General features: G+C 39.4%; 1 protein-coding gene across 2 annotated transcripts; it reads left to right on the top strand.

Moving 5' to 3' along the window:
- Positions 1 to 3468: 3468 nt before the first annotated feature.
- Positions 3469 to 21459, top strand: Smp_067590.1 (hypothetical protein; the record flags this gene model as incomplete). 2 transcript variants are annotated; one of them, XM_018788505.1, is made up of 9 exons in its annotated part: positions 3540 to 3592; positions 5013 to 5056; positions 5093 to 5234; positions 12689 to 12748; positions 14436 to 14528; positions 16340 to 16581; positions 18667 to 18902; positions 19561 to 19719; positions 21273 to 21459. In XM_018788505.1, the coding sequence occupies exons 2-9, from the start codon at positions 5036 to 5038 to the stop codon at positions 21457 to 21459; spliced, it is 1140 nt and encodes a 379-aa protein (XP_018654042.1). In that variant the 5' UTR covers positions 3540 to 3592; positions 5013 to 5035. The 2 variants fall into 2 exon arrangements, with proteins under 2 accessions (XP_018654041.1, XP_018654042.1); XM_018788506.1 differs by lacking the exon at positions 5013 to 5056 and having other exon boundaries at positions 3469 to 3592; positions 5109 to 5234.
- Between the last annotated feature and the right edge of the window lie 816 nt (positions 21460 to 22275).

Below are 22275 nucleotides of genomic sequence, written 5' to 3'. Positions count from 1 at the left end.
CCTTTGGCAGACAAAGTCTTATCATGTTGAAGTAAAAATCTGTTGATTTAAATGGTTAACCAATCTAACTATCGATATAGATAGATGGAATAAAGAATAAGACGTTGAAAATTATGTAGACGCTTGGTTTATCTTGAATATTACTTTACGTGGTAGTATGGAGTTCCAAAATAATTGGAAGGTTCCTTCTACTACAAACTAAAATCAGTTAGTGAACCCATTGAAAACCAGCTTGGGACAAAACAGATATTCAGAGCTTTTCGATTATAATGGTTTTCCAGTTGGTGATAGATCATGATGAAAAACAGCCGAAAACGGGTCTTACTTATGATTTGATTAATTTATTTTCAAGAAGTTTTAAATATACATATTACTTTATTACAACGAAAACATGCAAAGATAAAATATTTTAAAGAGAAATTTCAATATTATTTTCATGGTTTTTGTTCCAGGTGTAACTGGGCATAACACTGTATGTGGCAGTCATTTAAAAGCTGTATTCGCAAAGTTCATGAACACAAGTCGTGACTGGCTTTTCCATTCAGTTGTGATCATCAGCAAAATGATACTTTTACTGAAAAATGAAGGCGAATTACCGCCGAACCGTTTATTCTCATAAGTATTCAAATTAGTCTCGTAATAACCAAAATGTGGAGTTTTATTACTAGCATCTACCTTGTAATGCCACACTTGAAGCGGCAACCTCTGAAAATACATAAAGACAAAAATCGTAACTTTAGTAACCTTAGATTCTAGTCACATTATCGATCGATTCAAACGAGTGTTTTCAATATTCATTGCATTAGTAATTAACGCGAAAAATGTAACTCTCAATGATCTGGGTACCACACCTTTTTTTATAGTGTGTTTTGTCTTTTTTAGGCTTCAAGCTCCAAATCCAAGGTTTGATTGCGAGTAAGGGACAAAGACTACCAACGAGATAAACATTGTATAGGTAGGCTACCTGTCCACTCTCGCAAGGCTCATATAGACACACAGGGAGAAGCTCACGCGTTCCATGAGTTAGCAATACCTGGAATGTCTTTATTTCGCAACGACGGGAAAACTGGAATGGCTGGGGGGCGGTGTAGCATGATACATATGATCATGCCTGGAGGCGCACCAACTTCACAACCAAGAGTTTCTCAATCTTGATGAATCAGTATGGTGCTCAGTAAGATTGTCTACCACCTCCAGGTGTCTAGTTGGGGTAACGTACAGGAAGCCCACTGCTGACATCGAGTATGACAATCGTTTGCTGGAAGGATTAACCTGTTCTATGCGTCTTGGATTCTCTCATATCCTGACTCTAGGGGATTTCAATCTTCCTAGAATCAACTTCGTAAAATATACCTACATTGGAGGTGACAACTCTACTGAAGCTCGGTTCTCCAACCTCATTGATGATCTGGGATTATTCAAAAATGTGAAGTTGGAGAAACAGTCAGACGCCGTCGCGCTAAGACTGGGTATTCACAAGTGAAGAATTCCTAGTCGACGACCCCTCAACTCTGGCTCCCCTGGGGAAAAGTGATCACGCTGTCCTATCTTTCAGATATATAAGGAACATATGCACAAAGGCAATAAAAGAAGTCAGGTTTCAGTACCAGACCAAGCTTATCGATAAATTTGTCTCCAAACCGAAAAGCTTATTCCGTTACGCAGCTTCTCTTCGACAAGGCAAAACTGGAGTTTCCCAACTGCTAGGTTCTAATGGTCCAACCAATAACGACGGTGATGCCGCTAATGTTTTGGCTGAACAATACTCTCAGACATTTCAGCCGACCCACATCAACTATACTGATGATAGCTCCACCTGCATCTGTACAGGACTTTCCGAAGTGGACCTGGGCACTGACCTGGTTCTCCGTAAATTGCAGTACATAAGAAAAGACACTCCTCCCGGTCCGGATATGGTTTATTCTGCTACACTGAGGGAAGCAGCTTCGATCCTGGCATCACCACTTAGCGTGATGTTTTCACACTCGCTAAGCCGAGGAAAACTGCCGGAAATTTGGGATCTGGCTCACATCACACCAATTTTCAAGTGAGGTCGACGCAGTGAACCCTCAAGCTACCAACCAGTGGCCCTTCTCTCCATACCTTCCAAAATTATGGAGTCTCTAATATACGACGGTATACATGAATACTTATTATCCTTAAACTTCTCACCCCAACAGCATGTTTTCAGAAAAGGTCATTCTTGTATGGCCAACCTGCTGACTGCGGTGGATAGATGGACATTCATCCTTGATCGCAAGGGGAAGGTTGACGTCATTTACCTTGATTTCTCAAAAGCTTTTGATAGGGTCAACCACACATGTCTTATCAATAAGCTTAAACGAATAGGTATCAACCCACCCTGATTGACTGACTCGCTTCATATCTAGAAAGTCGACATTTTAAGGTCAGGGTTAACTTCACTCTCTCTCAGGCTATGAAATGTCCTAGCAGGGTCCCTCAGGGCATCATCCTAGAGAAACATCTTAATTGATACAGTACTACAAAATTTCGTAACGAAACAGGTACTTATGAAGCAAACACTTATTAGTTTTTTTCAATTTTTTTACAAACAGTTACCCATTATGATTATCGGTATATCTCCCCATGAAACTACGAAGAAGACGAAAATAAAAATGGGACAAAAGTTTATTGGTTCATCAATACTAATGGTACAGGAAGAGCAATATTTGATGCAGAGAAACCAGTTTACAAGTTGGGTATGTAGTTAAGTTAAAAATACTACTACAAAGAACCTCTTATTATATAGACAGTTCTTGTCACGTTTCCACACTTTGTTGTATTCAAGTCCATATGTTCTATCGTAGAAAATACTACAAAACGACAAGCATCAGAGAAACTGCAGTCCAACCTACTTATTGATGATTCTTAAGTAAGAATTGGCTTCGTTGAATCTACATACTGTTTGCTTAGTCTCGTTAGTGAAATTGCTGTTCTTATGAAGGGTGTAAGTGTTACCTTTCTTCCATCAACTGCAATGTCTAGGAATATTATGAACTATACGGTTTATATTTCGCATTTGATCAACCTTACGTGTAAGAGTTCGTCTTCTTATATATGCCAGTTGCATATGATGGTAAGAACACTGGTATGTCACAATTTATACACGATCTAGGTTACATCTGCTCGCAATTCTTTTTGCTTCCGGAAAAACAGAACAGAACGCCCTCGATCATAATTATCCCTTAAATTTACCCAAACCGGACAGAATTTTCCCCAAGATGGGGAGATTGGGAAGTTGAGAAATAACAATCGGTCCAACGTGCACACTACAAGACAGAGAGAGCTAAATCAATGTTCTTCTCAATGATTTTGTGGTTGCGCTGCAGCAGAAGACCACTTGTATATGAGAAAACGTGATATTCGTGCAACCCAACGGATACTGGACAGACCTTCAACAATTGAAATACGGAGTGATAGCATCTTGTCAGGCCGTTCAAGGTCGTTGAAGAGGACGACGGGCGGCTTTGAAAAGACCTGACTTTTCTACCGTGCCAGATTTAAATGAGCCACTCCTCGGGAGTAGTGTTGTAGTACCCAGCTTAAGATTGGTGAAGTCCCATTTTACCTAGTAAATCTTATCCGGATAATAATCAAGCTATCTTACTGTGTAAAATAAAGCTCTGTGAACCATTTGGACCTATTTGAGCAAAATCAAATGGTTTCTTTATATGAAAATCAGATCTCTCTTTCTGAAATAAGATAGAGTAAAGTAGTCTAGCTTCTCATGCACAGGGTAGCTCGAAAAGCTAGACCTCTTTACTCCGTTCTGTCACAGATTAAGAGGTAATCTGATGTTGATGTACAGAACACTAAGAAGTAGTTTTTGACATGCTATATCTTATTTTCTACGGGATTAGGACAACTTAGAGTGTAATAGCCAAGAACAAACAAGATAACTGTAGAATAGAGGTTTGCACAATAAGTCATCGATTCTTGGAAGCTGTTACACGAAGGAGTGGTGTCCACCCCTTCAATTGACTCATTTAAAAAAAGACTAGTCACTTAAAAGCCTACTAGAAAAAGATACACAGACCATATGCGTTCTGTTCTAGCAGCAAAAATCTGGAGCTAAACCAGTGGAGCTATGATGTACGATCAAAATATTTGGTTTTGAACTAACACTGAGCTTCATTTCGTTTAGGTGACTGAATACTATGACCCCAAGTGTTTACATCGGTCTACAGTAAATGTTTCATGAACTAAATTTAATTCTTCCCACGTCCTAAAAGCACCCATACACAAGCGCTTGAAATTATCCCTGCTTCGAAAACTCAGTATGATTCAATTTTTGGAGAATACATATACCAGTTCAGCTGAGTTTAAAATGCTGACGCCTAAGCACGAGTCAATCTGTCGTCGATAGTTCGAAGTAGGTGTAAAAAACAGGTTGTAAAGTTGTCATTTCATTCTGAAAAGGTCTCTTGGCATGCACATCCTTCGTTTAATAAGCAGGAAAACATCCACGATACTACGCCTTTTTCTTCCAGAAAATGTTGTATAGTTGTATATACACTGTACTCTAGTTTCGTGTTACCATAAATTACGCCTCTCACTTCTAATAAAACCGTCCGGCAAGTAAAGAACATTTGGTGGGCGTTCATTTGTTTTATAATACATATTGTCAATACAAAACTGATTAACCACCAGGAAGGATTTGGGTATGAAAATTCAAACTATCTGTATTGATAGATTGTCGCAGATACTTGGGTTTTTTATTAAGTATCGAGGTCCAGTGTGAAATTATCAAAACTAGATTATTAAACACGATGCAAGTCTCCAGACAGTTGTTCAGAAGTTTCGATGACCTTTGGTCCTTATATACGACAAAAATTCGTTAGTATCCTCAGTATTTAACCCTCTGAATATCTTATGAATGTCTAATAGCAAATCTAATACCATTTATGTCTAGTAGGGGATCTTAGGTTAACTATCATCAATAATCCTGTTCACATTTCTATGAGCTTTTCTAATGACATCCAAATTTTTAGTCAGAAATCGGGTCTCACATGACATGGTTCGTCTTCTGGAAAATGTACAGTCCATTTTGTTGCTAGTGTAATATTTTCAGGTTATCTTTATCACAGAACATGAAAGTGCAGCAAAAAATGTGATCACTGTTGTCGAACAGTTTAAAAATTCCAGTATTATTATACAGCTGGATCCTGCCAAACTCATGGAGGAACAGTTTATTGCAGGATTTTGTCGACGAGGTATGTTGAATCTAAAAAGAAGTAATATTAGTGATATTAAAAATATTCGTCAGTTAATGCGATTTTTCTTCTCAGCTTGCAAGATATGGAAAGTCAAAGTATGGTCCACATAGTATTCATTTATTTATTTATTTAAACACATATATATTGGTACAAAAGGGCACCAGATACATATGCGCCACACAAAATAATGAAAGTAGGAAGAGAAGGGATGAAAAGATAAGGCGGACTGAAATGTACAACCAGAAGACTCTTTCAGTTAAGAACGTTAGAACCACTCTTTATGTAGAAAGTAAAAGAAGGTTGCAGCAGGATCGCCACTGCCTTCTATTCTGATCTATATCTGATAACGTCTCTAGCCACTGTGTTGCACCATCTCTCGGACCCCAGCCAGGGAGTCATGAAGGACCAACAGAAGCTAGCCTTTTGCAGCTTTCTCTCATGCCACGACACTATGTCATACACTGACCTCCTCTCCGCTTTTTCCAACCAGTCCCAGAGTCGGCAAATAATGCACGACGTGGAAGTCTCTGGGACGACGTTCGTAAAACATGTCCAAGTCACCGAAGTCGGTGTTTCAAGATGGTGACACCAATTGAATTATCGTCTGTGTGCGCGAACACACGATGCCGAACCTTTGCATTACTAACATGGTGTTGCCACTGTATGTCAGCAATCCTTCGGAGACAACGATGATCGAACACAGAGAGTCGTCTGACATCCTCAACTCGGAGAGGCCAGGCTTCACAAGCATAGAGCAAAACTGCTCTCACCAACGCGTTGTAGATCCGACCTTTTACAGCCAGACTAACATCACGAAGGCGCCAAAGATGGCCCAGATTGGCATAAGCCGCTCTGGCTTTCATTATACATGCATCAATCTCATCACTCACGCCACCATCAGCACTTATATAGCTACCTAGATACACGAACTTCTCAACTACTTCAATCTGCTCACCATCTAGGGTGAGTACAGGATTAGAATCCTGCCAATCTTGTAGGAGTACTTTGCACTTGGAGGGTGCAAAGCACATGCCGTACCTGCGGACACTGATTGCCAACTGATTAAGTGCGGATTGCATGCCTTGGGCATTATCGCACAGTAAGACAATATCATCCGCATACTCGAGGTCGAGAAGTCGTTCTCCAGGCAACATATCCACACCGCCATTACTTACATCCATCAGAGCTGTTTCTAGGATGTCGTCGATGGCAAAGTTGAAGAGGAATGGTGAGATTGGGCAACCCTGCCTAACCCCACTGCTCGAATGGAACAAGGGAGAAAGGTGGTTGTATGCCCTCACTCTGCCTGAGGTGTTCGTATACAGAGCCTTTAAGATGTTAATGAACTTCTCAGGCACACCCTTCTTCAATAGACAATCCCAGAGAACAGTCCTGTCCAACGAATCGAAGGCAGCCCTGATATCAAGAAACACTACGATTGTTGGCCTGCGATAAGTGTGACGGTGTTCTAACATTTGGCGGAGGGTGAAGATGTGATCAATGCATCCTCGACCAGAACGAAAACCAGCCTGCTCTTCACGAGTCAATCGTTCTCGAAGAATGACAGAAGCCAATAGTTTGGACGCAATTGGAAGTAGACTTATCCCCGATAGTTGTTACAGAAACGGCGTGAATCCTTTTCAAAGATAGGGACAACTATCAGCTCATTCCATGATGTTGGAACACTTTCTAGCTCCCAAACCTTTGCAAACAACACCGTCAGTTCCTTAGCCAGAAAGTCACCACCATCTTTAAAAAGAGCCGGAGGTAAGTCATCTGGGCTCGGTGATTTGTAGCGCTTCAAGAGTTGGAGTTCCTTGCGGACTTCCGCCTCGTTTGGTGGATCAGTCGTCACCGGCCATGGGGGGCAGGACAAACTGGTTGATGTTGCCGGAGCAGCAGGCCAGTTGAACTGCCCTTCGAAAAATTCCGCCCATCGTCCAAGACGTCGAGAGATGTTAGTGATTGGCATCCCGTCATCCTCGTAGATTGTTTCACTCACACCAGACTTCTTGCTGCCAGTGGCTCGGATGAGTTGGAAGAGCTTCCGGCAGTTACCAGATGCAGCTGCTGCTTCTAGCTCATTAGCACGCTCCGACCACCAGGCTTCTCAGTCCTTACGCAAGCTTTGCCCGATTTCACTACGTAACATCCTTCGTTTGTGGTCAAACTCACGGTCACCCGGAGTAGACCGACGAGCTTCCATCAGTTGTAAGGAGCCAGAAGAAACCCAGTGCTTACAAGCGGGACGTTTCGCGAAGCCGCAAGCGGCTTTACTCGCCATTTTCATGGCGTCGTGAAGATGCAACCAATGCTCATCTATACTTTTCGGTGGGGTGGTAGCTAACCTAGAAGCTAGCTCCGCTCGATACTTACTTGCAACAGAAGTTGCAGCCAGTTTACTAACATCTATCCGTTGGTGGTGGTCAATCCTTCGACCACTGAAAAGTAAGGTGAAATTGGCGCATACCAGGGCATGATCAGACTCCAGATAGGTACTCCAAAAGGAGCGGCAGTCTTGTACACAACCACGCCAGCGGTAGCTGATCGCGATGTGATCAATCTGAGTCCAGGCTTGAGATGCAGAGGGAGGACGCCAGGTGGCACACCGGCGATGACTGTGCCGGAAGTTAGTGCTGGCCAGAAACAGGTTGTGGTCTGTGCACAGTTGCAGCAAACGGTCCCCGTTATCTGTCCTGCGACCAACAAGTCCCCATCGGCCACCTAAACGACTCTCTTCTGTGCCTAGACGCCCGACCTGTTCATTCAAGTCTCCAGCTAGTACTACAATATCTGTCGAACGCGCTTTCTGGAGAACTGTTAACTGGTGGTAAAACTCATCCTTGATTGCATCCGGGCTGCAATCTGTCGGGGCATAGGCGGAGATGACGAAAAGACACCGTTTCTCACGCCGGTTTCTTCTCATTTTGATGGAACTTTCTAATCTAACAGCACATAACCGACTGTTAATGGGGATCGATTAGTGCTGCCTCAGCCCTAGCGCTTAGTGCAACACCAACGCCTGCAAGACCGGACGAAGATGCCACAGAGTCCCCGGATAAGCGCACGTGAAACAAGCTTTTCGAATCGACAGATGGAGAGCGAATTTGTAGTACTTCACTAGAGTCTTGAATACGCGTCTCGGATAGACAGCAAACATCAACATTAAGACTTTCTAAAGACATAGCCAGCCCCATCTGTTGTCCGATCTGCATTAGTGTGCGAACGTTGAAGGAAGCCAGCTTGAACGGCGTACGTGGTTTCAGAAAGACTGCTTCAGTATTCGTAATCGGTGGAAGCATTCACTTTCAACCAGACAGTGACTGGAGACCGTTTAGATAGGACAGAGTTTCCACCATGGGCGACCTACTGCATAAGTTGGAAAGGAAGGATACACAATTTGGGAATAAAGGGAGTGAAAAAGCGACGTAGTAAATAATAGTAATAATAATAATAATAAGGTAAATTGTCTTTCTTCTATTAGTAACGAGAGCAGTGTAGTGCGTCATTTCATGTCATTTGTGTGTGGGCTGTGATACTGCCCGGGTGCCCAAACCGAAGCATAGTTCTGTGTTGTGGAATGCATTGTACGTTATAATTGCTAATAAAACTATGAGCTTACCAGACGAGACTAAGTTAGATAGGCTAACTAGTTTGAGTCAGTCAGGTACAACGTAGGACCAGGCACATATATGCATCGGTCCAAGTTGCCACACCTCATTCGCACAACAAGATGAACACCAAATTCATATTAGTTACTTCAATGGCAGTAATATATAACGGAAAGATTGTGTATAAGGACATAATACTAGAAGGAAGGAAGATAGAAAGCAATTCTAGTCTCACCGTTTAAGAGAGGACAAAGAGTATATACACCTACGCCATTGTACTCGGTTCTGAGCCATGTCACCCAGTCTCCAACCATTGGTTACGATAGTCGCGCGGACCCCAACCAAGTAGTCTACAACTACCAGCATGGTCCAGACTTGAAGTTAATGACTTCTAGCACTGATCTCACGTTTTGGTTAGGCCGCTCCTAACTTTCTTCCAACCATCCCCAATACTAGTCAGTATTGCGCGTCGTGGTATTCGGTGTTCAGGCATACATAACACGTGGCCCAATTATCTCAACAGGTGAGGATTTACAGCCTCACCAACTGATTTACCATCATTCTCTAATACTCTGCGTCTAACCTCACTATTACTTGCCCGGTGATCTTAGCAGATGCGATCAATATTTCTAAGACATCAGTGGTCAAGTACTAGTAACTTACGAGTATACTCAATGGCCACGTTTCGCAGCCGTAAGGAAGAATAGAACAAACTGCTGAGCAATATACTCTCCCCTTAATTGATAGACGGATATTTCGCCTTCGCCATAGGTGATGTAAGTTGGCAGAAGCCAAATGAGCTTTGTGAATCCATGAAGAGATTTCGTCAGACACCAACTCATTAGGGCTAATCAGACTTCCAAGATAAGTGAAGTCAAGAAAAACTATCATCGTCGAACGCTGATAAGCATGTCTGTATTCTAAAACCTGATGAATGGTGAATATGTAGTCGATGCAGCCACGACCAGGTCTGAAGCCAGACTGATTTTCTCTTGTTTGCAGTTCATGAGTCTTTGTTAGGCGCCCGATAATTATTGAGGCTAGTATTTTAGTCTAACTAATCCCTCTGTGGTTATCATAGGATGATTTTGTCCCCTTCTTGTATATTGGGACAATAAGTGATTGTGACCAATCCGAAGGGATTACGTCCAACTCCAAAACTTTCGCTAAAATTGGACTACCATACTTTAAGACCTCTGAAGCCAATCCATCTGGACTAGCTACCCTTCCTCGTTTCAGATTAGCTATAACCTTTTGAACTTCAACTAGAGTCGGGTGACCTACTTCAGTGTTCCATTCAGACTGTTTAGGAATGGTACATAACTGTAGAGTAGCCGAAGGCCAGTCGACCTGCTCCTTATAATATTCCGACCATTGTTGTAAACGTCTGGGCTGAGGGCAGATAAGAGTATCGTTTTGTTTCGAGATTGTCTCAATTGCACTTGACTCCTTAATTCCGGTTTCTTTTATTAGTCTGAAGAGTTGTCTGGTGTTGCCTACAGCCGCTGCATTTTCCATTTCTTTTACTTTCGTTGCCCACCTTTGCTCACGATCGTTCCGTAGACTTTTGGTTAACCTAGATCTGACTTGCTTTCGCTCTTCATCGTGTTCGGAGCCTGATGGGATGAGTTTACGAGAATCCATCAGTGCAATAGACTTAAAAGTAATCCATTGGCTTTTTTAAACCCTTTGGTTCAAATTACTGATAGATGTCGCTGCCGTTTCCACAGCTGCTTGTATATCTTTCCAAACCACATTTGGGTCAGCCCCGTTTTCAGAACTGCCTAAGTGTGACCTCAGTTGTTTCTGGAATCTACTTTTGACTTTCTCGTCACTCAGTTCAATCCTAATGGGTCTTCTTAGTGTAGTTTTTCTGCGTCCATTGAGGCGCAAGCAAATGCATGCTCGTATTAGAGCATGATCAGAGTCTAAACATGAACTCCGGAACTAGTGGCAGTCTTCTATCAAGCCTCTCCAACGATAACTGGTGGCAATATGGTCTATTCAAGTCCATTGTTAGTTTGATGCAGAAGGTCATCATATTAGACGATGTCTCTCCTAATGCTTAAAATTAGTGCTTGCTAAAAATAAACGATTGTATGAGAACAGTTGCAGCAGACGGTCATCACTATCTGTTCTCTGAGCCGGTATAACAAAATACCCACCTTAATGTCTTCCTGTGTAGTTTAAACTACCTACTTGGGCATTAAAGTCACCCGCTACGAGTACTATGTCTGAGTGTTTAGATTTTTTGAAGAAGCTCAGAAAGCTTCCTGTAAAATTCACTTCTTCCGGGCTGCAGTCAGTGAAAGCGTAGGCAGAAACGACGTGTGTCCCTATCCTTGCAAGCTCTTACGAACCCGTTTAGCTGAACAGCACATAGGCGACTGTTAACATGGATCCCTTCTCATAGTGTTTGTTCTTCCTTCGTACTCAGTGCTATGCCTACACCTGCAAGTCCATGAGAACTAGCCATCAGGTCGCCAGATACACGAAGGGTGTATCTCGTTGGCTCTCCGTTTTGGCAAGCTGAGGTCAAGTGAATGACTACACTAGAATCCTGTATGCGTGTTTCGGAGACACAGCATACATCAGTGGTACGAGATTCTAGGGTCTTAGCCAAGGAGGCCTGCTAGCCGATTTGTAATGGGGTGCGTACGTTGAAGGCTCCAATGTGTAGTTTGTAGAGAGGTTCCAGTAGACATGGGACAGTTTTGCTCACTGGAATCGTTGGCTATGGTGACACTTGAGGAGGAAGTTGAAAGTCGAGGTAGGAGAAATAATAGGAAAATTGATTATGAATACAGTGATTTTGAGTGCTATTAGAAGTATGAGGGCGTCTATAACTTCTCTGTTGCCCACACTGTGAAAGGGTTCTTCTTTCGGTACCTGAAAAGGAAACTGGGTTAGAGGTGGTCTTAGTGACCTGAGAGCGTGACCGTAGTGCCCAAGGGACAATTGCTTGAGGTCAGTGACACACGACTCTTTTTTCAGTAGTTTTCGTGTTAGTTGCGTACTTGTTGGGAGCTTACCGCCGGCGATGGAAATCCATGGGATAAGTTGGGGTGTGCATTTTTAGGGTCGATCTTTTCTAACCCCATCCTCCTTATGGGAAGGCAATATCGCTATTATGCTGATTGTCTGAAGGAAACAGCTTACTGCCGTCACACCTCTGTACAGTTAGCAGTACGACTTCGCCCTCGAACCTTGAGTGTGCTGCTTTTATTCTTACCGCTCTTCAGCCGATCTACCTGGCATGGTTAGGACCTAGAGGAACGATTGTTCCAGCCACTATAACTGAATTGGTTCATTGCGGTAAACAAGCCTGACCACCACGCCAAGGTAGCAGAAACGGTCGGGCAACTAGTTTCAATCATCTCGTAAAGTAAAAGCCTGTCAAAGCGAAAAGACGGTGTTCTTGAAATGCTCAAGCTAAGATTTAACGAAAGCTACTGAGGTTTTCCTTGATGACCATGCACGAATTTATAATTACAGAAGTGCTTTTTATTGTAGTAGTGTTTGTTGGCTTGTGACTCAGCGTTATGGCTTTCACCAATAGCGCAACTACTGACTAAGATGTGGTAGGTAAACGGAGACTATAAAACAAAGTTGTTAAAGTTGGTTATAAACGATTAATCGTAATACAGTAGTCTCTTACTTGAATTGTCTTAATATGTGCTAAGTAGGCAAGAGATTAACAGTATATTCTTTGCTCCTGTGGCTAAACTATTTCTTTTTATTATTCTAACCCAGAAGTTTTATCTGTATGATACAAGTTTTATGTTCACTTCAGAAGGATATTTTACTATCATGTGATATCCCTTTAATGTTATATTTCAGGAGCTGTTACAGTTCTGCCCATAAAACCATTACCAGAGTTTGATCTTTCTATTCGAAAATGTAAGTTTTTTCCTATCTCTTATTTAATTGGCTGACCTTCACCTTTTTCTGATAAGTAGTTATATATAACTCCGTATAATTTGCTCTCTACATAGTAATCAAATTGTAGAAAAATCGCCTACAATAGGCTGAAAAATCCAATGACAAATAATAATTTTTCAACAAGAAATGAGTGTTTATTTATTAGCTTATAAGATAAGATGACGTTGTAAACGACAGGTTCTAGATTCAAGTCATAGTAAAAAAAGTCAGCCCCTACCGTAATACTTGTCCATTTAATTGATAAGCGTCGGATACTTTGAGATGTGCTTTCTAGGTTCCAATGCTCATTATTACTTGGTACGATAATAAGTCAAGTTTTAGGTTTCTAATAAGAAATCACCATTAATATCGAAAATACAGAACATTCACAAATGCTATAATAAGAGAATCTGACAGTGGTTAAGATTGTAGAGGAATAAATAAAAGACTACTCATGAGTTCAACTCCAAAATAGGATGTATGAAGTGTCAAGTCTGTTAAAACTCAGACCACTTCTTCACTCTATTTTGTTATAACTATCCACTAAGTGTTCCCAGTATGTTAAGATTTGCTTCTAAATTGAGTATACTGATCAATGAAGCGATTTTAGTCCGACTTCAGGAACTGCTGCAGTCGTTGTGTCAGTATATTCTGAATGTTAGCATGTAGTTCACAGTTCTGTCCTCGATTCTATGTATTACTGTAAAAAACAACAGCCAAAAGCAAAATACGTGAACCTACAAGTAATTTTGCCTCTGTCTCCAAACCGTTGTCTACCAACCTTCTTCATTAGACAGTTGTTGGGCGTTTCGCGTGTATCTAACTCTGAGTACAATACGATTATCTTTGATTCACGAGTATCTTTTAAGCCAACGGTAATCGAAATTGTAACGAAAAGCTAATACATTTTATCGGATTTTGTTTTGTATTCGTACATGAAACATGACTTAAATCAAGTGCACATGCAAACCAATTAGATGAATGCATATTCTTGATTGTTGATAATGTATAAAAACAATAAAAATGTAGTTACTAAAATTCCGAAAATCCATTTAGCAACACATAAATAGAACTGTTACACGGTAATATATAGGGCTATGGGATAGGGTAAGTGTATCAAAGTAGGCAACATAAGAGTTTTATACTTACTATTATATATCATTTGTAACAAAATTCGCAAGTGGAAAACCTAACAGCAGAAGGCTAAGAAGATCAAGTTGAGGAGAATAGAAGGGAAAATAGAAAGGAATCGTGGACTGGAAGAATCATGCATAATGTGAAGGACAAAGGATGGAAATTTCCAAATGAAGTATTCAGTGTATGGTTTTCATACCTTACCAAGAGATTTTGTATTTAAATACAATCGGTTATCCCCACCTGTGTTCTCGTTTGCTACATATGTATGTAAGATTTTCAGTGGTCATTATTATTACTATTTCACGTTATTAGAATTAACTGTATATTTGACTTCAGTTTATTTTGACATTAGTTATAATATTCTGAAACCTATAGTCTTATTAAATTCTTCCTTTTTAAAAAAATGTTTCGCAGAGTCTTTGTTTTTAATTATTCAAACATCGAAGAAAAAACTAACACTAACCTTTTCTACTCAATTGTTATACAGGCAAATTACTCTTGTTTTGTGATTCATTATAATATTTTCCAGCTATTTTAACCCTGGACATGTCTCCAGTTGTGTACTCTGGTTTCGGATTATCCGCTAAAAAAGTTAAACAAGAAAAAATACAATTTTTCTATCGTGAGTTCTTTTTCTATTTCCTGGTCGTATTTCTCGCATCACTGACGAAGTTTCTTACAAATTCTATTCATGTTATACTACGTAATTCATCATTTTTTTCTGCCTATCTAAATAAATTTTCATAGAAACTACAATTTTTTTCGTAGTTTTCTGCAGCTCACTAATTTGGGTCACACTCCCTCTACTTAGATTTATGCAACCGGGGACCAGTGTTTTTTATGTATTTCTTTATTTGGTATAACGATACAGTGTACCTGATCAGTTTATCATATGTAACACTGCACCAGATTAGAATCAACACTTAAAAAGCAGGCAAATAACTACAGAAAATAGAAGCAATGTGTTTAAAATATCTCAGTGACCTCTTTTAAACTGCAAGTTCAAATAAGTAAACGTTCATCTTTTGACTCAGTAGTCCATCAAATCCCTGGTACAGCCGAGGATGGGAAGAGCCCGTTTATTCGAAATACTTTCATATGACCACTGCCTTCTCGCGGCGATGTTGTTTACGAAATTGAAAGGACAAAAAGCGGATGTCCAGCACTTAAACGGCGTTGGTGAGTACAGAGGATCCATTTAGGGGAGTTAGAAAATCTTGACTCTGTTATAAATGTATTTGTTAATAAACTACCCGGCTACTCCTATTGCTTAGTATTCTTATAAGATGACACTTGACAAGACCCCAAAATCAGAACACGTTGAACAGGAACGAAATTGTATTCAAAATAACAATGGTAAGTGAGCAGCAATCAACGGTTAGACAAATGTTCATATATTTATAGTATAGGTATAAGAAGCTTCTAAATTTTTCTCCAATAATTTGCCAGGGCTGATTGGTTTAGAATTAGCCAATCAGCGCGCACGATAATGCACATAACATGCCTTAATCCGGTTTATTACCCGCTAACAGACTCCAAACCAATGGTGCATACGGTCCCCAGAATATTTGGGGAACAAGTAACATGAATTTATTCTTGGTCATCGGCTACCATGGGGCCGCATTTTCCAAAGTTGTTCCACTGCCTTGACGATTAGATCTCTAAGTTGAAGGCTCAGAGAGTGACCTAAAACACCACCCGTTTTGTCTTTGGCACCCGGACAATATCTTAGCCCACACACAAAATGAATGATAGCTATTTCGTATGGCGCACATATATTCTGGTGCCCCTTTGTACCAATGTTTATGTATCTGAACAATAAGATAAAAAATCTCCATGTAGCACAAACTTGTAATCAGTAGTGTTATCCATTATCATTATTATTATTATTATATTTTGATCTGTTCCTTTTCAATTATTCATCAATTTTATTCCCCAAATTAAAGGTATCAGTTGTTAGGGCATCCATAAGCCTTTAGCAACCTCAAATGGCTAATGTTCACTTACTCGGCTAACTAAAACTCAGTTCAACTTTTTCATATATTATCATATTGTCAACTAGTTTTCTTTGCTCTTCATATTTTCAAGAAATTTAGTGTAGATATACCTAAAAATCTAATTTGAATAATTTGACTGGTTTACACACTGTATTCTCAAAATAAAACTAACTAAAGGAAGTGTTGACCTTAGTGTTAAGGAAATTTAGTATTCCTATTATAGAAGTGATAGTCCAAATATTTTAAAGTGTTCAAAGTAACTAACACGTCTATAATAGGTTTGGTTATCACGTTCATCATCTTTTACTCGTTTTAATTTAATCAAATATGTATTTTTCTTCGTATACTTTTCTAAGATATAACTGAAACGTAACCCAAACATTATTACTAACCTGTTTTCAGACTTTCTAGTCTCTTTTATCATTCTCTTATTCAGGATTTCAAGTTGATTTAAAAAGTTCACGATTTCAGCGAAATGGACCATTACATACGCGTCTTCGATCATTTTTCAAGGCTTTCACTAACCCCCTAGAATTGGGCACTCGTATCCCTCAACGCCTTGGAAATCTTGGTCCTTTCTTTGTAGATTGGTTACCAGATTCTTCAGTCATACAAATAAATGAATCCCCTAAAAGTGAATCCATTGCCTCATATCTAAATGACAATAAACATCTTGTGGTACGTTTTATGGAACTGTATATTCATAAATCTTCATTGAAAAACCTTATTTACCCCTATACTTTTCAGGCTTATAGATTTCCAGAAAATATGTCTGTATTGACTAACGTGAACGTGTAATATATGTTTTGCAGTGATATTTTCCTCCGCGCAAGTAATCGGAGATTGTATTGAAATGGTTTTTGCAACATTAATAAGGTGCTGAGTTTTTTTTCTCATTATCCTCCATTCTACATACGGCTATATTAGCATAATCTCTAAGTTCTTTAAGCACTTTCAGTACGTTACAATTTGTATCATTATATAATAGTGGAGCAATGACTTGTGACTAATGGATGTGAATTTCAATCTTTCAGTTAGAAGATTAAACTCCTCTCCAACTACTCCGATCATTCCATTTCGATGAAACCTCTAGCCTCCACTCACGTAAAACTTGGATGAAAGTCGGGTACACAAACTAAACAGCATTGAAGTTGTAGAAACATGATAGACAAACTAAATGTGTTCGCAATACATTTGGATAATTTACTGATTCAATCATAGTAATGATGTTGCTAACATACTTTTGTAATCTTGCTCAGTTTTACTATATATCAATAAAACGATTTCCTTCAATTAATCCTTACAGATCCACTAAGATTAAAACGCTATATCCCAAGACAGATATACTTAATTGCTGTAACTCATTTCTGTTCTGTAAATAGTTTATATTTATAGAAGCTTAGTACAATGTTAGTATTGTCTGTTGATTTGTGTATATCCGAATCATAATCAGCTACATATAGATCTATGTTTATGATCTAGAAAACTAGATAATTACTGTTAGTTGATGGCTCCATACCAAATTATGTTACAATGTAAACTTTCTACAATAGATCCTCTACTTTTATTTCATTATATACACTCTGTAGTCAGTATTTCATTCATAGTAATATTTCTTATTTAGTGTTTAGCCCTCTCCCCCAAATGCCCTGGTACGGCCGAGAGTGGAGAGAGTCTGCTCTCCCTCTCGAAATGCTCTCATATGGTCACGCGAATATATAGCTTCTGCCAGGGAAGTCCTACTCACTGCCTTCTCGTGGCATTACTGTTGTTTACGAAATTGAGAGGACGAAAAACGAATGTCCGGCGCTTTAGCCGGGTTGGTGGACACGGCGAGTTCACCTAGGGGAGTTGGAAAACCCTGATTCCAAACCAATGGTGCACATGGGCTCCAGGATCCTGATGGAACGAATGGCGTATGAACCTATTGTTGGTCACCGGCTACCATGGGACTGCATTTCCTCACGATGCTCCACTGCCTTGTGGACTAGACCTTTAGGTCAAAGGCTCGGGGTGTGGCCTCTTAAGAAAACCACCTGCTTCAGTCTCGGCACCTGGGCAGTATCACAGCCCTCACACAAATCAAATGAGATTTGTGAGGCGCATATGTATCTGGTGCTTCCTTGTATCAATATTTATGTGTTCAAATAAATAAATAAGTTTAGCCCTCCAGACTAAATGTATGCATTTTGTCATCTCAAAACAGTTGTTTCATAAACGATTTTAAGTCTTTGATTTTTCTGATGCTGAGAAATCTAAGTACTTTTGTTGCTGTGTTTTTTATCTCGCCATATCTATGAATACTTACTTGCTTGATAGTTTTTTTAAGAATTCACTCTTGTGTCCAGTCCCACGATGTTCATAACTGGTTAACTCCAAGTGTTTGTCAAAAATTACATCACGTCTTACAAATATCACTTTTTACTTTATTTACTGCACACTTCACTCAAAATCATGAGTGCCAGTCACTGTTTTGGCTTCCCAGGATTACTATTCAACTATAATTTAATGATCGATAACTATCTTCTGAAAGCTAATTGAATGGTTTCATGCACTAATATTGAATTAACTTTAATAAATTCATTCAAAAAAGATATTTTATAATTTCGACTATAAGATAACCCTAAGACACAAAGGTTAGACTATTAAATCATCATAAATTCTGTAGCAAGTTGCATTGTTTTGGTGAGGAAAAGAGAGAAAGCGGAAAGAATGTTGTTGTGATCTGCATCTTTTCTCTGTTATTATTTTTTCCCAATAAAGATCCGACCACAATGTGAGGTGTTTAACTACACTGGATCACCTATACTAATACCGGAACTAATTTCATGGGACAAACTGCCTTTAAAACAAGAAGAGAAATCAAGCACATGCACAGAAACAGACGAAACGTCAGATTTTTTAAATATTGTAAATATTCGCTTAGGATTAACAGTTTTATCTCATTTAGCGGCTGGAATTTCATTTCCTGATTCAGCCGTTTCAAATTGTGTTCCAAGGTAAGAAATTATCATTAAATGTTTTGAAAATTTTAGAAACACTAAGAAAAGCTTCAATTGAATAATGATAATAACAGCAAAAGCGTAGTCTATGTGTTCCACGTATAAAGAGACTTAACTGCAAGCTCTAAATTTTACGAACGTTGGGACGCAAATAACTATCCGTTAGCCCACACACACCAGTCGCCTTCGTTATTATATTTCAATTCATGTGGCTCATCTTAACAATCGTATGGCCTACCAGCGAGACAACAGTTTCCCCAGTGATTGGAGGAAATCAATGGATTACCTCGAATCTAGGTTCAGTGCAATATTTAGGGATCTGGTACTCCTTGTGAAACTCAAACTTGTGTCAGGCTCTAATACGGCCAATTGGGTTACTGCTGTGCTATTCGGACCGCAGCTGACTCCATAAGATTCTGACTACTAAGAAGACGTTACTTCTACGGTGAGTCCTCTGAAGAGTTGAATTTGCCGTAGTCACCTCTAAAAAGTACCCAACCTCCGACATCATTGTCCTACAACTCCGACTTTAATGATTACCTTTCGTGTTTCAATTAGTATTTCAATGTTCCAAAATTAAAATCACTACCAATTTATTCACACTAAATATGTTAATTGTAAATTATTTTCTTCCATTTATAATTTCTTTTTCTAGTTATAATCCATGCCTAACCAATGCAAGTCTGTCACCAATTTATGCACAAACTGTGGATGAAATTATGTTACCTGTCTATAAGCTGGAAAAATTAAAGATTATATATCTATCAGGTCTATTTCTGGATTGTTGTTACGATGAACTGGAGGATAAAATAAAGTATGGCTATCATTATCGTAACGTTTTCATTCATATACTTAGGATTTAGGAAGTGAATTATAAGTTATGGAACATTAATTTGTTCCGGAGGCGAAATTTAGTTTGAATCAAAATAATTTTCGTGAGGTTAAAAATAATGTGATTTTATCGTACTACGTAACAAAACATGTTAGAACTTTGAGTTCAACACCAATTTATAATCAGTATGAAGAAAATACTCTCTTTGTTCATTTGTATTGTCAAGCTACTTAAAGTCTAAGCAACAACTGTAAATACAAATATATTTTAGTTTCCTGATTATCATGGTCTCTGCAAACACAAATAGTGAAGATTCAAACTATACCTAACTTGCACCCAGAAGGTCATACGCATTTGAGTCTTTACTACTGCCATGGCTTTTGAGATGCAGATTCTTTGGAATATAGTCAGTAAACCATTTAGATGCCTGTCTTTCCAATGAATACGGTTTTGTTTTATTTATTTATTTATTTAAACACATAAATATTGATACAAGGAAGCACCAGATACATATGCGCCTCACAAATCTCATTTGATTTGTGTGAGGGCTGTGATACTGCCCAGGTGCCGAGACTGAAGCAGGTGGTTTTCTTAAGAGGCCACACCCCGAGCCTTTGACCTAAAGGTCTAGTCCACAAGGCAGTGGAGCATCGTGAGGAAATGCAGTCCCATGGTAGCCGGTGACCAACAATAGGTTCATACGCCATTCGTTCCATCAGGATCCTGGAGCCCATGTGCACCATTGGTTTGGAATCAGGGTTTTCCAACTCCCCTAGGTGAACTCGCCGTGTCCACCAACCCGGCTAAAGCGCCGGACATTCGTTTTTCGTCCTCCCAATTTCGTAAACAACAGTAATGCCACGAGAAGGCAGTGAGTAGGACTTCCCTGGCAGAAGCTATATATTCGCGTGACCATATGAGAGCATTTCGAGAGGGAGAGCAGACTCTCTCCACTCTCGGCCGTACCAGGGCATTTGGGGGCATACGGTTTTGTACGGACATGTAGATTGATATGTATAGTTGGTGGTAACGTTTGATGAGTACTTATCTAATTTTATTAAAATCACAAACTGATCTAAGCTAAACAACCATTGAAAAGCCGAAAGCACCGGACGGTCGTTTCGCTGTGGTATGGAACTCCTCAGCGTTGTTCATTCACAACCCACAACCAGAAATCGAGACCAATACATTCAGTTTCATGCCCAAACCTTTAATTCCTATTGTACTAATGGTGTACAAATCTAACTTAAATCAACTGACGATATTGCGCGATCATCTTCCATTGACTTTAATGGATACCTTCCTCGCATCCACCGGTCACGGCAGTCCAGAGCTTCCAGATTTTCAATGGTTGTCTAACTTAGATCGGTTCGTCATTTCGATAGAATTCAACTATCTCAACAGTTTCATACTGAAAATTATCTAATTTTCTTCAGATTATTGATCCTCATGTTATTTAGCGTGGATCAGTTCCTGTAACTTGCTAAATAAAATTTGTATTTCTACATATCTATTACAATTATTTTCGTTTATAGATCAATGTTGGTAGAAAGTCAATGTGGGAATGAATTAGTTTACATGTGCAGATGTCCACTAAAAGTTACCACTGATTCAGTTCAATCATTGAAACAGTCTGTTGATCACTTAGGAACTCTATTTTTAACTGGTAGAAAAAGTATTTCAGATTCACAAGGACCACCACTTATTAAAATTAGATTTTAACATTTTATTTTTCCATTCGCATGTACATTTTTAACGTTATTGGTAATATACATTATAAATTATATCTTAGTCCTTTTGTCGTCCTTAGACTTGGGGTAATATTTGTAGTAGTAATAATAGTAATAATAATAATAATAATAATGCGTAAATATGTTTTAGCTTTGCATTTCGTAACTCATTGATAGAATCTCAGTTAGTTAGAGTCAATCTAGAGCTTAGCGCAAATGTTCGTAAGCACTAGTTACACCAAGTCATCAAAACGTATGAATTTAACTAAATGAATAGCGATAATGTAGTAACAATGATGATAAAAAGGATTAGGCATTGAGAATATAGAAAAACGAATACTTGAACTCAAGATCTAGAAGAAAATAGGCAGTTCACCATCTGCACCACTTAGACATGTCACTCAAAGTCTCCGAACAGTTATCACGCAGACTCCAACCAGGTAATCTTCATCTATTGAAATGGCTTGACGAGCAATCAGTTCCTTCGTGAACCAATGTTACATCTTGGCTCAGACGGACTTAGCTTTCTTCCAACTTGCATCACTCAACGCTACCCGTCAATGTAGACACCACTTGAGGATAAGTAATGCGTATCCTAGCCACAGCCGATAAAAATCCTGAACCGACTTTCTGTATTTGCCTAGTGTCCTGTACCTAACCCCGGTATCGCTCACTGGGTCGTTCCACTATATGTGACCAGTGCTTCAGAGATACCTATGGTCAAAAACCCTAATCTTTTGTTTTTAAAGGCCATGCTGCATAGCCATAGAGTAATTAAGAGCCGACTGTTGTAAAACACCCATTGGTC

This window comes from Schistosoma mansoni, chromosome W (genome assembly GCF_000237925.1).
Source record: "Schistosoma mansoni strain Puerto Rico chromosome W, complete genome".
NCBI lineage: Eukaryota > Metazoa > Platyhelminthes > Trematoda > Strigeidida > Schistosomatidae > Schistosoma > Schistosoma mansoni.
Note: the sequence above shows the minus strand (reverse complement) of the source record. Positions and strands in the feature narration are given on the sequence as shown.